Source organism: Zea mays, chromosome 5, assembly GCF_902167145.1.
Source record: "Zea mays cultivar B73 chromosome 5, Zm-B73-REFERENCE-NAM-5.0, whole genome shotgun sequence".
Taxonomy (NCBI): domain Eukaryota; kingdom Viridiplantae; phylum Streptophyta; class Magnoliopsida; order Poales; family Poaceae; genus Zea; species Zea mays.
This window is the reverse complement of record NC_050100.1, coordinates 36,409,515-36,425,813: the sequence shown is the minus strand read 5'-3', so window position 1 is coordinate 36,425,813 and position 16,299 is coordinate 36,409,515. Positions and strand designations below refer to the sequence as shown.

Below are 16,299 nucleotides of genomic sequence, written 5' to 3'. Positions count from 1 at the left end.
TAAAGTATGGCAAGTTAGGTAAACCAAACAGGCTCTATAGTCGTTGAACTCTTGCCACCGTTGTTCGCTCGCTGTCGTTGGATCGCTGCGCTGCCGGCGATGAGACCGGCGCTGAGCAATGCGCTGGCTCGAAGTTCTTTAAGGTCCCGTTTGTTTTCTTTCATTTTGAGGAATTGGAATCTTACTAATGGAATATGCTATTTTTTTAGAATGTGACATTCCACCATTTTCCAAACTTATCATATAAGTCTATCTCAAATTCATGGGGTGAGAGATAGAAATTGATTTTATAGATTTACATACTATTTTTTTGATGTACAACTTATATAACACTCTTCTACTTGCTTCGCTATAACATAAATGTAGTATATAACTATATCTCTCATATGATTTAGGATAATATACAAATATATTACATATATAAATATATAAATTTAGTTAGTTTTGTCTCAATTATAATTATTAAAATGGAATTCAATTCCAACGAAATAAATGGGGCCTAAGCGTTTTCCTGTAGTGGATAGTTATGGCCGACGTTCTTTAAACGTTTTCGTGGATAGTTGTTTAGATCACTGCGGCGGCACATGTCGTAGACTTATTTTATTTTTATTTTTTGCCAAACTTTACCCTACCTTTGATTCGATTTTAGCCACTACACTTTCTGTGGCAATCATAATTTGGGGGGGCGTAGCAAAGTACAACACTTTCTACGACACTTGAGGTTGACAGAAAGCAAGAAGAGACTCCAATCGTTGACTCAAATATTCCACAAAAATGTACAGAAGTAGACAATATATATCTCATGGTTAGCATATTATATGCAGTAACTTGCAGAAGAATCACATTATCCCTTGATCAAGTTATATATACCGCAAAACGGCTCCTGAAACAAAGCCAGGAGGCTGATCGGTTATTGCTTATTTTTTTTCCCCCTGAGACCAGGAGAGGGACTGTTCCATCTGGAAACCAGATCTAGCGCCTCAAACTGTGCAGGATGTATTCAGCGTACAGGTCCCTGGTACAACAAAAACAAAACAGATTAGAAGTAGTACCCTAACTAGAAAAAAAATAGATAATTCTAACATATGATGTGAGGATTCTTCAGAGAATAAAGGAAGGCTAATGTTTCAGCGAAGGTGAATATATTTGTCAATGTACTCCCTCCCTCCGTCTCAAAGAACAAAATAGAAACATTGTTTTCCCAGAAGTCAAACGATCCTAAATTTAACTATGGTTATAGAAAGCAGTATTAGCATTTGTATCTTCATAGACGTTTTATCATGGAAATATAGTTTATCAAGAAAACATATTTCATGATTAATCTAGTCGTTCTAGCGATGATACTTGTTATGTATCATAATATTAGTATTTGTTTTGGTATATATTTGATAAACTTGAGATTGTTTGGTTCCTTGAGAAGCGAGATGTCTGTTCTTGGAATGGAGTGAGTAGAAGGGAAGAAAATTCAGATGATCAAAGGTTTCACATCTCACGATCATGTAAGACCATACTTTCTTCCGATACATTGCACCAGCAGTGTCTGACTCAAAAAAAAGCAGACTCACATTGAGTGTTGAATGGCCTCCAGGGAAGTAGTTGGTGGCAAGAAATCGTTCACAGCAACCTCCTTGTTCTCGTTCTTCTTGTCTGCAAATTAAATACATGTGAAATGGATTTCAAAGCAACCGTAGCGCTACGATCATAGAAAGAAAAAAAAAATCAGACAGATTTGGAGACGAAATGGTGCGTACAGTCTTCAAAGAAGCGACGGATTTCATTAAGGCGGTGCGGAGAAAGCTCCTTGAGATCGGTTAAGTGGCGGTACTCAGGATCGTCAACACAAACTGCAATTATCTTATCATCTTTCTCACCCTAGTTATTGCAGAAACAGATGTGCCATCAATCCAACATAATGCGATATGTACAAGCTAGTTCTAATGAAGTGTCAATAGACGCATCATGCCTGATCAATCATGGGCATAAGGCCGATGGCCCTTGCCCGAAGAAAACAGCCAGGTATCACCGGTTCCTATTTGGTTGTAAGCCAGTCAGTGAATAATTAACCCCAGAAGATGAAGGCTTAACCTATATATATCTAAGTACACTAATTAAGTGGGCTAGATCGATGAAACAAACAAGTCGTAAGAACATGCTGACCTGCATCAACACCAGCACATCCATTGGATCTCCGTCTTCACACAATGTTCGTGGAATGAAACCGTAGTTGTGTGGGTAGACCACTGATGAGTATAGCACCCTGTCAACCTAGGGAAGCATAATTGTCACATTTTCAGTGCCGTCAGGAATAAATAAAAAATGGTAACTCTTTTTTTTTTTTGTATCTTTCCCGTGACCTTAAATGTTAACAGATAATCGTCTTTACCTTGATCATTCCGGTCTTCTTGTCTAGCTCATATTTCACTTTACTGCCCTTTGTGATCTCAACAACCTGCAAGCATGGAAGGTGTTGGCTTCTGGAGGTCTGAGACTAATGTCTCCCTCTCTACTTTCACTATAGCCAGGATGAACAACAAGACACATGATGCGTACACAATTGAAAACAGCAGGGGCTCCAGGTCCTGGTATTTTTGAAAACACGAAGCGTCAGCTTGCATGAACCTCAGGAATCATACCATACCGCAGCGCAAAATGTGCACTCACCTATCTCAAGGTCATGCCAGGAATGCGCAGCGACCGACCGCTTTGAGAGGGACGACATGATCCGCTCGTTCAGCCGCGGACGGCTCTTCTCTTCAGCCATATTGCGCTCCTACAGCGAGAGAGGAAGATGGCAATGAATGTCCATGCATGGAACGAGCAACGCGCGAGAATTCTGCTGCTCTACTTGCGGCAAAAGTCCAGCAAAGATTCTAGGTCCGCATAATAACAGCACACAAAAAAAATGCATTTGCCAGGAGTTCTTGACGTTTACCAAATTTGAATAGGATTTGATCTGGGCGTGATCACCAGGACGGGGACGCAGGAAGCACAGTAGCACAGAAGCAGCAGCGGTGGGTTATATGGAGGAGCTCTCGGTCTGTCCGAAGCGGCTGGATGGAGATCCTGGAGAAGTGGCGGGAGATGTGGCCGCTCAGAGCCTCAGACGCACGCACTCCTGAATTAGGAAGGCGAACATGCAGCAAAATGGCTGAACTGTCCCAGATGCAGCTTCCTTTCAGAGCCAACCAACCAAAGCAATGGCATCGCCTTCTACGAAAGGTTCATCGAGCACCTGAAAAGTTTGCTTTCCTAGCCTCATCCAATTTGCGTTTCGGTTTACAGATCAATACAGAGCAGCGACCAAGTTCCATGTCAAATCTCGTCTCAATATTGACAGCGTTACAACCATACAGTGTTACAATGTAGGGCCGTAGACTGTAGGGGCCAGGTAATTGCGGTAGTTTCATAGAACTGGATGAGCAGTTTACTTGCGATTTCCAGCACAATACAACTGAACAACATTATGCACAAGTGGCAACCTGATAACCGAGAGCTAGTTTGGCGACAAGAGAATTAGAGGGGATCCATGGTGAAGAAAATTTTTTGAATAGCAAGGGATTTCCTCTCCTCTCCTATCCCCTTGTCATCAAACCAGGGATGATAGGAGATAAACAGGCATATCTATGTCATTTCCTAGCGGCGCCATTAAGCCATGAAAACATCCGTAAGCATGCATACATAACCTTGCAACTATAACAATGCGAGGTCATGGACATAAGACCTTGCAACTATAACAATGCAAGGTCATGGACATAAGACCTACTGAGTGCATTAGGAAGTTACATGCAAGCATTTCTTGATGTCTCAGCCGAGTCTTTGCTGGGCTCTCCCTTCGAAGATGCATGCCTCTTGTGACCACTGCGAGTCAATAGCCCGATGCTATTTGATCTTGGAATCTGAACGGCCCCAGCAACGCAATCTCCAGCATCAGCGCAGCTGAAAACCCGAGAAGGCCCTTCCCCTAGCGAGCGGAACCTTGGGAACCCATTTTTCAACCTGCAGATTGACCACTGCTCGGTATCTTTACCAGCCAGCTTGTCGCACACGGGGCAAGGAGGGTCGTGCTTCTGCCCCTTGGGTGTGGTCCGCTCTAGACACTCGGCATGGTAGACATGGGAGCATGGTAGAACACCAGCAACAGGCAAATCTCCGGTGCGTACGATTCTACGAGAACCACAAGGTGACCTCTTTGTCAGAAGCCTCTCGCAGAGGTCGCACCTTGTTTTCTGCATTGCATTGTTAGGACGCAGTAGTCCAGCTTGTCCAGCTTCGGGTTGTTCTGATAGATCAGTAAGATCCATGCTGCTTGCAGCACTCCAATTTCCTGACTCCCCGTGACGGCCGCTACCGTAGTCCGGGAAGCAAAGTTCTCCTGTTCCCTTGTATTCAGAGCACAGAGGATTGTTGGAGCTTGCGCTTGCAACATGACTTCGAGTTTCCTGTGCTTCTAGTGCATGTTCTGGAAATGAAACAGGGTGGATTGGCTTCGACAGGAATGATCGACGACTTGGGAAGTTGCGGGGCGTTGATGTGTATGATTTAGGTACAATATCATATTCGCTTCCATCAGAGCAAGAGGAGGTGGAACCACCACTATTATGTTGACCTGACATTCCCTACAGAAAGAGGATAAAATTTAGTCCCCTTCAGCCTGGAGCAAGAAATGAATATTATTACAACATGAACACCTAGCGATAGCATATTGCATACCTCTGACAATAATAAAGAACCAATAGGCTCAGCGACTGAAACTGCAAAAAAGATCCAATCAATATGACTGAACAAAAGTTTGCACGCACATGTCCGTACATATAACAAATGCCCAATTAACATAACTGATTTCATTGTAAAATTCTTCAGAAAAGGTTGCACGCACCCGCCCACAGCTATGTGCACACACAAATTAAGGTGATGACAAAGTGACAGTGAATCATTGTTTTATGCAACTCAAAAACATTATAAATGCTCATCTAGTAGAAAACAAATACAAATGATCATGCAGAGAACTTGAACCACGTGGTAAAAGCGCAGATGACAAATGATTTGTTGCCATAATGGCGACGACTGCTGTGCAATTAGGTCTTAGGTGTCACGTTCTTTATGAGATTTTGTCAACTCATTTGTAATTCCACTGCTACCATATTGGTACAGGAACTACTTTTCCTTAAAAAAAGGTTATTGAAAGTCAAGATAGCTCAAATGGTTCGGACAAGCAAGAAAGAGCATAATATAAAATTTGGATGTTTTAATTTCTTTCTGTATCGTATTCTAAGTCGCAACTGAATAGTTAACAAATTGAGAAATATGGGAAAATTCTGACTGATCAGTAACCTTTTCCGCATAGATGAAACGTTACCAACCGTTTTCAGCCCTAGGCACAGTGGCACACCCTTCTCCGTATTGGTCTCCACCAGAGCAACCACTGTTTATCCTAGGAGTCTTAGGTTTGCAAACATTATGCTGTATTCCTAGTTGGGTTGAGTTTAATCTGGTTGGGTTGAGATAAGAATAGAAGATTGAGTTATAATTGGTTTGTGAAGGGAAGGTCCAATCTAAGTATCGCTGTATTCCTAGTTGTCTTAGGAGTCAAGAAAGAAATGGAGGTGTTATATGTAATTATGTATATGTTGTGCATGTATTTAGTCACTAGTGTATGGTGTAGGGTGTGCATCTCCATATCTCAGCCATTTGGGCATTCGTATAGTGAGTTGCATTTCCTTAAGAGCTGATTTGGTGACCAGAGAAATGGAGGGGATCTATGGGGGAGGAATCCCCTTGCTATTCCCCTCCATTTCCCTGGTCATTGGAGGGGATTGAGGGGGAAATGAACTAATTTCCTCCCAATCCCCTTCAACCCCCCCGTGATCCCTGGTCACCAAATCAGCCCTAAAGAGGTGCCTCCCCCTTCCCTTTCATCTGTAATTGTAAGTAGTAACCACCGCTTGCCACACTGTTGTCCTCTGATTCCTCAGCCACCGACCTTCTTTGGCTACAATGTACGCAACATGCCACACACCAATCAAGCTCCTGGTAACTAGATAAAAGTGGCACAGGCCTTACCCACCTACAGCTCTGAGATGCTATGGTAGTTTAATTAAATTCTAATAAGTGTATTGTTTTGTCATTTATGTTCACAGCCTAACAGCCCAGAGCAGTCATAAAAGTATGGACACAAGAGAATAGTATCCTTTCAATAGTAAATCTTCAAGATTTTCTTTTATCTTGTTCCTATATCATAAGAAACCGGTATTATTTGTAGAGAGACCTTTATCCTTAGTACAGCATTAAGAAAAGCAGTAAAACTATCTCCATCCAGCTAAGCCTTTCCCGGTATTGTTTTATTATTTGTAGAGAGACCTTTATCCTTAGTGCCGTAGGCTTCCCACATGAGTTTGGGGAAGGGATAAACCGAGGCAAGCCTCCCCTCCGCAAATGCGGAGATGTTGCTTCAAACTCGCGATCTGGTTATTCGGTGAGACAGATCTCACCATTGCATCAGGCCCACCCTTCATCTGCAATCCAGAACTAAATCTGGAAATAAATTATCCCAGCTATAGCATAAAAATTTCGCAAATAAAAATTATCAATCCATGTTTGCACTCCCAAATTCTGAAATACCAAATCAATATGATGCTGCCTCCAGTTACAAACAAGTGGCATTTTGTACATCTGCATGGTGTCCAAAAGACAACTTTGACTATGATTTTGTTTCTGATATATTTGTAAAACATAGCAAAAGTATATTATATTGTAGCATTTTCAAATACTGAAACACCAACATGTCAGAAGTAATCTGTAATCAAAGTTTAGAATGGCTAATTTCAAACAGCTGGAAACATTACTTATTTGCGACCATAGTTATTAAGGCGGTAAGGCGACATAAGACGACTGACCCCCTTTTTATCTTAGGCGGTAAATCGTAAGGCGAGGCGATGCCTTAAAAATATAGATAAATATATAAATTAGACCAAATATTATATCTATATATCACTAATTTAAAGTTAATAGGCAAGCTAGCATAATTGCAAAACTTATTAGGTCTATTTCAGCCTAGTAGAAGAGAGAAACAGGAAAAATAGAAAAAAAGCCCACAATAGCCCAACACAGTAGAAAACCTAAAACCTATCACTGCCACAGCCGCTCTCCTCTCCCTCAGCTGCCAGCAGCCCAGCACAGCTGACAGCTCTGCTCTCTCTCCCTCCCCCACGCCGTCACAGCCAAGAGACCAGCGTTGCCACCGCCAGGAATCGGGATCTGGAGTTCTGGACCGTTTCAAAATGCAGCGTACACAGGTCAGGGTTCCAGCCCCTTAATCCACCCTTGCAGACCTTCAAGGCGTCTTCATAGCGATGCCTTAGCAAGCTTCAAGGCGCCAGGGTGATGCCTTACTGGGCAAAGCGGACGCTTTAGTCTTAGGTCTAAGGCGACAGGCACGCCTTTCATCTGCTGCACGCCTTAGCGCCTAAGAGACGCTTTAAGGACGCCTTAACAACTATGTTTGCAACTAGAGGGAATATTAGTTAAAAATTACGCTAGAAAGTTAGTGAGAACCTGTAACGTGGGCAAATCAACCTAGCAGACAAATCATTCATGCAAGGGTCCAAAGCACCTCAATTTAACTTACATCTGCATCTATTTTTAATGAAATGATATGCAGCTTTCCTGCACATCCAATTAAAAATCGAACACATAGAGCAATCATGAACCATGATCACTAATCAATGGATAAATCCAAATTAATGCTACTATAGAACTGATTTGAGATCAATCATTGCCATCATGAAAAATCTGCCAGTTGATCATGAGTTATAATAAAATTTACAATACCAAATAAGTATCATTAGATTCTTCATTAATTATATTTTCATAGTACACCTATTTGATGTCATAGTTCTTGGTAATTCTCTACAATTTTGGTCAAAGTCGAGATGCTTTGACTGTCCAAGAATGTTGAAATGGCTTATATCTGGAACAGAGGGAGTACTTGATAGACCCACGCAGTAGCAAATTTCATTGGGCTGAAAAGAAAAGGATGCTATATCTGTAGCCCTTATAAAACATTAGCTTCTAGTAGAACTCTCCAAAAAATGACTGTTAAAACAAACATGTTATATAGCTGGTACAACAAACATGGTTTTCGAGGCATTCTGGTGTCCTGTGGCGCTGGGGATATGCCTTGACAACTAAGCGATATGACATAACTAAAGCTTTGTGGAATCCTGTGGTATGCCTGCCTCAACGCCTAGGTAACGCCCGAAGAACCATGGCAACAAATATATTAAAAATCAAACAGTAGCAGAGGACAAAGTGGCACATAAACAGAAATTTAAATTGATGCATAATACAGAATGGCAGACCCAGTGCTGGCGGCTCCCACATGAGTGGGTCAGGGGAAGAATAACATAGGCAAGCCTTACCCCTGCATTTTTGCAGAGAGGCTAGGTCGAACCCATGACCTTTGGCTCAGTGGGACGGCTTCTCACCACTGTGCCAGGCCTAATACATAAAACAAAAATAAAGTACAGATCTTGAGCTTGAACAATCTTAAACATTATTAACCCAAGAAATATAAAAATTACAAAAGCAGCTGAAACATAAAAAAGGACAGAGAAATTTGCTACTCCAAGGCACATACCTCTCATGTATTCATCAACACTAGAATCTTGCAGCATCGGTAGCATAATATGGTGATTCTGGAAGCTGATATCTGGGCTGTTGAGATACGAAATGGCACCCTCAGATGTAGAGTAGCGGTGATCTTGTGGAAGCTCATTCCTCTCCCAGCTCCTACTAGCCCCTTTACTATTTGATGATAGTGATGATCCATAGTTCACAGCGACCCCACTATCACCATGGGATCCATAAGACAGCCCTTCCGAGTTGATCCTGTACTCCCACCCTCTAGACAGAGGTGGGGAGAAGCCAGCACCAGTACGCCAGGGTGGGTCGCTACGGCTAATAGAGGACCACTCCCGGCTTGCTGTGCTAGCCCCATGAGGCCGTGCCGCCACGCAGCATAACGAACCCATCCTGTTACAGCTCTAATACAGCACCCTAAGTGGCTTGTACATTCATTCCAAGGTTTTTCTTGCTGCAAATCCACCAGAGCATTCCTATTCAGATAACACTTCAATCTGTGTGGCGGGGTAACCAACTGATCTTAGTTTCAATGAAACTCTGTCTAATATCTAAGACCTTAAAAGAAACAAGGAATGATATGCAAAGATCCCAAATTTACCATTATGTTAGATTTTTGCCATCACCACTGCTAGGTAGGACTGAAATGCCCCTGACCGTGGCTTACTGGTGACCCATGTCCGTCGCTCTAGCTTGTCCCGGCTCTCCCCAGCGAGAAGCTTCCCCACGGCCCCAGCTCCACCGCCTCCAGCACAGCGCCGGCACCACGGGCGGGCGGCGCAACCTGCCACGGCCACGAATCACGAGTGAGGGTGGGCGGCGACCCATCTAGGGCAATGGGATGGGAGCAACCCAGACCTGCTTGACGGGGGCGACGGTGCGTTCCGGTGCTCCGGAGTAGCTAGCGTGGGGGGTTGCCGGGGTGGGGAACGTTCCTACTGGAGCAGGGGCGGCGGATTGAAGCGGAGTGGAGCAGGAATAGCAGATTGAAGTGGAGTAGGGAACGGATGGCGATAGAGGTGAGACACGACTCGCGAAGTCGGAGTTGAATCGGGGTGAACCTAGGCAGTAGAGGGGCACGAATGTCATTTTTTTGTGCCTTTTTTTAGGACACAAGTAACAATCCTTTGCATGTTTGCTTCACGGCAACGGTAGTACTAATGTAACCTAGTATCTTAAACAATATATTACTAGGAATTCTACTTAGATAGCTCCAACTCCATTGATATTCTAACTCATTCTAAGGGTACGTTTGATTTAGTTGTACATTCCTGATAATTTGATTCTAGCTGTTGTGAGCTGCCGGTTGTGGAAAAATTTAAATTTTTTGTTGAAACAAATATCAACTGTAGATTTTATAAGAGAATGGCAACTTGTAACATAGATGACAGGAATCTGGAAAATCTAGGGGAGGAGATGATTCTGAATTGAACTAGAGAAATCTATAGGTTTTCAGGAATCTATTCTGTTGCCGTTTGGTTGGGATTCAAGATTTTCGGCAGCGAATCTGGTTGAGAAAGCTGAACCAAACACACCATAAATCAAGAAATTTAGAATTTAGTCGTTATGAAAAATGAGCCACCGACATATCATTACAAATTTGAGCTTCACTCTTCTATTATCACTAGCTGAATGCCCGTGCGTTGCAACGGGAATATATAATACCAGTATACTACGATAACTTATATACAAAATGTGTGTTATACCGTTATAAGAAAATGTTTCATAATCAATTTGTGATTCTGGCCATACATAAATTTTGTTATTTATAATCTATCTGTTTCACCACTATATTGCAACCATCAGTATCATGCAGACTTCGATATATGTCACGATTTACATGGTCTCATCATTGGAGAGCACGTTTCACACATACCGGAATAAATTCCCCCGTACATCGTTAGTCATCAGACACGTACCACCATACGCTTTTACTTAAACAAAAAGGCAAGTGTGTGTTTGCGAAGAGAATTGAAGGCAAGCCGGCACAAAAGCTACCCCAACGGTGGCGAGGATGACGAGCTGGTCATTGTTGTCGGTCCTCCTCTGCGTCACCTCTGGCGCCAAGATGACACCACAGTCCTCGATATAGTAGTCAACGAACGCGCGCGACATACCGAGTACTGATGACTCTTGGCTAGACTATAAAACAAAGTGCTCCCCGGGCTCATCAGCAAGGTAGTACCCCTGGCCGTTGCACCACCGGATGCGCTACTCCTCTACATACATCGTGTTCGAGGACACTCATACAACGTCGGCAACGGCCATCGTCTCAGCGCACAAGAATTCATGGCCAGTCAGTAGCGACTTACGTGGCAGGTTGGGCTTCAGGTGGACGATGAGCTGGACGACGTGATGGCGTCGTCGTCGAATGCGGTGCCCAGAACAACCCGAGAGTCGCCGACGTTGGCGACGACCATGAGGTCCCCCTGCTTGACGATGGACAGCGCGGAGCAGCCGCTCTGCACCGCGTCTAAGCGGCGGCTGTGCCGGAGCTTGTCGTACATAGCGGCACATGCGGCCACGTAGGACTGTTTCTAGAGGTCGAACTGGCAGTCGCCAAGTTTTTCTTGTCGTCGATGAGCGACCCCAACACGAGTGCCTCCTACTAATGGTGTTTGTTCGGGGTTTTCAAGTAAGAAACATGGATTCATGTTTGGCGTTGGTTTATAAAAATGACTCACAAGTCAGATCTATGGAAAAAAATATTACGAAGAATAAATATCACACATGTAAAAAAGAAATTTAAGTTGAAAACATTATTCAAACAAAAGAAATTGCATGCAAGGCTCTTCTTTAAATACTACTCCCTCCATCCAAAAATATAATTGAAGAATCTCGGTGATACTTATCTACTACACGCATTGTGCAAGGATAGCAGGTGGACTTGGGGAGAGATATAGTAGATGTGTTTTCTGTTATAGATGTAGACATAAACACACATGTGGTGTAGTGGTAGCTACTGCTATTATTTGTTTGAGAGGTCGTGGGTTCGAATCTCCTTGGGGCCATGTGTATTTTTTAAATTTTAGCTAGGCGTCGACTGTACGGGGGAATAGGAATGGGCTTTACAAGGAGGGGAATGAAAATGCACAACATAGGAATGGATCGACTACTATTGCAGTATTAATAAGTAGTCAAGAATAATTGACAGACATGCGAGAGTAGTTTGTTTTAACTATCTTTCTTTGTGTCGCCTTTTGTAGTGGAATTCGTCTCTAATTAAGCTTGAGCTTGATGTCGATGTGTCGCTCTCGTAGATGATGATCTTCTTCTTCTTGCATTAATTGTCATCCTTCTTTTTGTAGGATTTAGAACCCAAATTCATGGATTCTTCCTCCTTCTCATTGTGCTTATCTTCCGATGGCACCATCTTGCTCTTGTGGGATCCTTCCGCCAACATCACTTTAGGTTGTTAGACTCTAATTGAAGGGTCAGACTCTGATACCAATTGAAAGTCGCCTAGAGGGGGTGAATAGGCAAAACCTAAAATTTATAACTTGAAACAAAACTTGATCGTAATGAGAGCTTAGACCAATAAGCAAGTTAATAGGTGTTGGGGGCCTTCGGCTTCAGAAGGTCCTCAAAAACATGATTTGACAATGTTTTCCAAGTGAAATATGTGAACAGGTATCTTCGAAATCAGGTCATGAGTATACAAGAGTATGGTCAGGACGAAGCCTGAGTGAGACGAAAGGCGATGATGACGAAGGATAAGGTGATCACGAAGCTGTACGCAGAAAAGCTTCGGCATGATAGCAGAGAAGGGGAACCGACTTAAAGATGAAAAGGCAAATTATACCCCGAAGAATTACTATAGAGTTATTGATAAATGTAAAGGGCATGAATGTAATTCTACACGGGCTGCGTCCCTTGCCTATAAATAGATGAACAGTACTCTCGTACTGTTCACGCTGACTTGGCATTCGCTTTTTGCATCACGCCTGTACCTTTACTTTTCGTTAAACCGAAGGTACATTTATAATTTGTTATTCTGGATATGATAATGAAAATAAAAATAAGTTGATGATAATATCTATATTATTCTTCGTATTTCGTATATGAATTCTTCCTTATCATTTATTGTGCTTACGAAGGATTTTTCCTTCATAACCTTCGTCCGCAATTCATTATATCCGAAGGGGCATAATGTCTTGAAGGACGAAGGACTTTAATATTTAATACTTTTTATGTTGCCTTGTTCTTAACTCTTAGCATTTGAGAACAAGTCCCCAACATTGGCGCCCACCTCCGGTGAACTCACTTCCACTTTTTGAGTTTTGAACACCTTCGGCAAGCATCACCTTTGTCATGCCGCCGAAGAAAGCTTCAGCAACAGGGGTTGCTGCTCTGCAGCCGCTGGATCCCAATCAGGATGTCCTTTCTCTTAGGGAGGCCCGAAGCCAGAAGAGGAAGGCCACCAGTCCAACGCCTCCGGAGGACGACTTGGATCAAGAAATCCAAAACTTGGAGATGCTCCATCAACATGTCCAACGGAAGAAGGAAAAGATGACTCGTCTAGCTGACCTGCAAAGGCAGATAGACGAAGCCTCTGAAGAAGTTCGTCATCTTGCTCAAGATGACCAGAACCGAAGGCCTCCGCATAGAGAGCTTCATCAGGAGGGCTTCTACAACAAGGACGACTGGTATGAATATTTCCATCATGAAAATTTTGCTTTTGATGATACTTCTCCTCTGTCAACAGAACTGCAGGCTACACCTTGGCCCCAGTCTTACAAGCCACCCCATCTCCCAATGTACGACGGTCATTCAGACCCGAAGCAATTCTTGATGAGTTATGAAGCAACCATATCTTCGTATGGTGGCAATACTGCAGTCATGGCAAAGTCTTTCGTCATGGCCGTCAAGAGTGTTGCACAAACCTGGTACTCCTCTCTTCGGCCAGGAACAATCACCTCATGGCAAAAGCTGAAGGACATGCTGATAACTAGCTTCCAAGGGTTTCAAACGAAGCCGGTCACTGCTCAAGCTTTATTCCAGTGCACCCAGGACCACGAAGAATACCTTCAGGCGTATGTCCGAAGGTTCCTGCGTCTGAGGGCACAGGCACCAACAGTGCCCAATGAAATTGTCATTGAGGCCATGATTAAGGGGCTTCGGCCGGGACCTTCAGCTCAATACTTTGCCAGGAAGCCTCCTCAAACTTTGGAGAAGCTGCTCCAGAAGATGGACGAGTATATTCGAGCTGACAATGACTTCCGCCAAAGAAGGGAGGAAGCATACAGGTTCTCTGAAATGACCAGGGGCTTCGGAGGAAGATTTCATCCAAGGCACGTCAGGTCAATTCACAACTCTACTCAGAGTGATGATAGAGGGAGTCAACAGCAAAGGCCACAGTACCCCTTGCAAGCTTCGGGGCAGCAGCAAAGCTCTTTCCGGCCGCCAGCTCCAAGGGGCAGAGGCGCCAGGGGCTTCGGAGGAAGATTTGGGGATCAACCAAGGAAAATTTATTGTCTATTCTGTGGTGAGGACAAGGGCCATACCACCAGGATGTGCCATGTTACCATCCAGAAGCAAAAGGAGATAGCAGAAGCTGCAGCGCAACAGAGTCAGCCGAAGCAAGTCATGCATACTGCTTCGTACCATTCGCCTTACATTCCAGAATATGTAGGCAACCACCCTGCAGCTTCTGTTGCTTCAGCAAGCCAACCCCAAGCATCTTGGCAACAGCCTCCACCTCCACCACCAACGCAACGAGGCCAGCAGCCAGAAGGGAGTCAGCACACTCACCTTCAACGGGACTTCAGAGAAGAGTCCGAAGCTTGCACAGTCAATAGCACTGTGCCAGAGTCGAAGCATATTTACTGACAAATATCCTACCCCGACAGTAGTTTTTCGCATTCAGTATTATTTTCTTTTTAATAAGGAACAATTATGGGAGGCTTAAGTGTTTTTTGTCGTTTTTAATCTCTTGTAACAGTTTTGCTTTTTACCATAATGAAAATATATCTTCTCCATAGGCTTAAGTTGTCGAAGCATAAGAATTTATGGTGGCAAGGAGGACCTTCGAATTATCAAAAATTTTGTTCTAAGGAACGCAGCGTAATTTCTTCGAAGCAGCAAAAAGCCATTCCTAAGGGAGCGCAGTGTAAGTTTTCTGCTCAAAAGTCATTCCGAAGGGAATGCAGAGCTTACAGCAAAAAATAAACGCTGATTCCGCTGAAAGTAAAAGGCAAAGAAGCTCCTAAGGGAGGCTTACAGCGAAAAATAAACGCTGATTCCGCTGAAAGTAAAAGGCGAAGAAGCTCCTAAGGGAGGCTTATAGCGAAAAATAAACGCTGATTCCGCTGAAGTAAAAGGCGAAGAAGCTCCTAAGGGAGGCTTGCAGTGAAAAAACGTCGACCTTTGGCAAATATCATTTTGCATAACATCACATCATTACATCATTCGCATAGCATAACATCATACATCATATTGCATCAACAACGCAAGAAGGGGGTCTCAGTATTGATATTCGAAAATTGTTTCGAAGAAATAGTGACAAGGCACAAAAAATAGCTATTGAAGAGTTATACCTTCGTCAAACTCTGAAATGGAAAGATCTATTGGTTATTGATTTTACGAGGATTGATTACTGATCTTATGAGAACACGGATATTATTTACGAAGCATGAAAAGAAGGGAAGGTGTTTTTTCGCCGAAGGCTCAAAAACGGTATGTATATAAAGTTTCATGCATCGTAAAGAATAGAACCATAAATAGTTAATATATTACATTCAAAGTTACAAAATATTACACATGTTTCTCAACAAACATTACATTCTAAATGTTTTTACAACAGCATCTAATCTTCCCTTAGAACTACTTCTGCAGCTTCGTTTAGTAGCTGATCAACAACTTTATCCATGATGGCTTCGACCATTTTCCTAATTTCGTCGTCCCCCTTCGCGTGGGGGCCCGCAGATGGCTCAGCAGGTTCTGAGGGAGGAGAAGATACGGCTATATTACTATTACAAACCGTAAACAAGTTCGAAATCAAAAAATTACAACAAAGAGCCAAAAACCACTAGTCAATACCTATTTGCCCTTCGAGCTCTGCACTTTTCTCAGCGACCTCTGCTACTTTTCTAGCGTCATGGATGCCTTTTTCGCTTTTTCGTATAATTTCTTGGGCCATTTCCCGGCCACTGTTGTCCCAGATGTCGGTGAAAAATTTTCCACCGACCAGGCTCGCTTCGGCCGAGGGGTCTTTTATACCTTCGGAGGATAAGGCGACTTCGGATTGTGCCAAAAATTTCACATGGTCACAGCCTTTCCTCTCCAAAATGGTAGCAATCCCCCTGGCACCCGAAAAGGCACATATGTCTCCGCGGCTACTCAAAATTTCTTCAAAGGCCTCAACTTCGTGGCTGATCCATTCGATTGGGCCTTCGGGGTCACCCCTTACGAAGTTCTCTTCACTCGAAAAAGCGCCAACGCTGGCAAAGCTGGTTCTTACTTTCTTAACACATTCTATATATTTTCATAGCATCTTTTCTTAGATGCACGAAGCTCTTCAACGCTTTTTTCCAAATGGTTTGCCCATTGTTCACTGATTTCTCGTTTTGTTTCTTCAAGTGTGCGTTCCTCTTTAGCTCTGGCTAGTTGTTTTCGGAAATCTTCAATTTCACGCCTCTGAGCCTCAGCTTGAACTTTAAAAGT

General features: G+C 43.3%; 2 protein-coding genes across 6 annotated transcripts; both read right to left on the bottom strand.

The window, feature by feature from the left end:
- Positions 1–724: 724 nt before the first annotated feature.
- Positions 725–2,981, bottom strand: LOC103626225 (uncharacterized). The gene is made up of 9 exons (NM_001368320.1): positions 2,933–2,981; positions 2,662–2,770; positions 2,551–2,579; positions 2,384–2,449; positions 2,158–2,265; positions 1,964–2,029; positions 1,752–1,872; positions 1,566–1,647; positions 725–1,015 (listed from the first exon to the last, which is right to left on the bottom strand). The coding sequence occupies exons 2-9, from the start codon at positions 2,759–2,761 to the stop codon at positions 973–975; spliced, it is 615 nt and encodes a 204-aa protein (NP_001355249.1). The 5' UTR covers positions 2,762–2,770; positions 2,933–2,981; the 3' UTR covers positions 725–972.
- A 330-nt stretch (positions 2,982–3,311) lies between these two features.
- Positions 3,312–9,770, bottom strand: LOC100279533 (uncharacterized). Of its 5 annotated transcripts, none has more exons than XM_008645244.3 (5): positions 9,496–9,770; positions 9,239–9,421; positions 8,636–9,134; positions 4,711–4,751; positions 3,402–4,616 (listed from the first exon to the last, which is right to left on the bottom strand). In XM_008645244.3, the coding sequence occupies exons 3-5, from the start codon at positions 9,027–9,029 to the stop codon at positions 3,780–3,782; spliced, it is 1,272 nt and encodes a 423-aa protein (XP_008643466.1). In that variant the 5' UTR covers positions 9,030–9,134; positions 9,239–9,421; positions 9,496–9,770; the 3' UTR covers positions 3,402–3,779. The 5 variants fall into 5 exon arrangements, with proteins under 5 accessions (NP_001146003.1, XP_008643466.1, XP_008643468.1 ...); XM_008645246.4 differs by having other exon boundaries at positions 4,711–4,745; positions 9,496–9,749; XM_008645247.4 differs by having other exon boundaries at positions 4,711–4,745; positions 8,636–9,091; positions 9,496–9,743.
- Between the last annotated feature and the right edge of the window lie 6,529 nt (positions 9,771–16,299).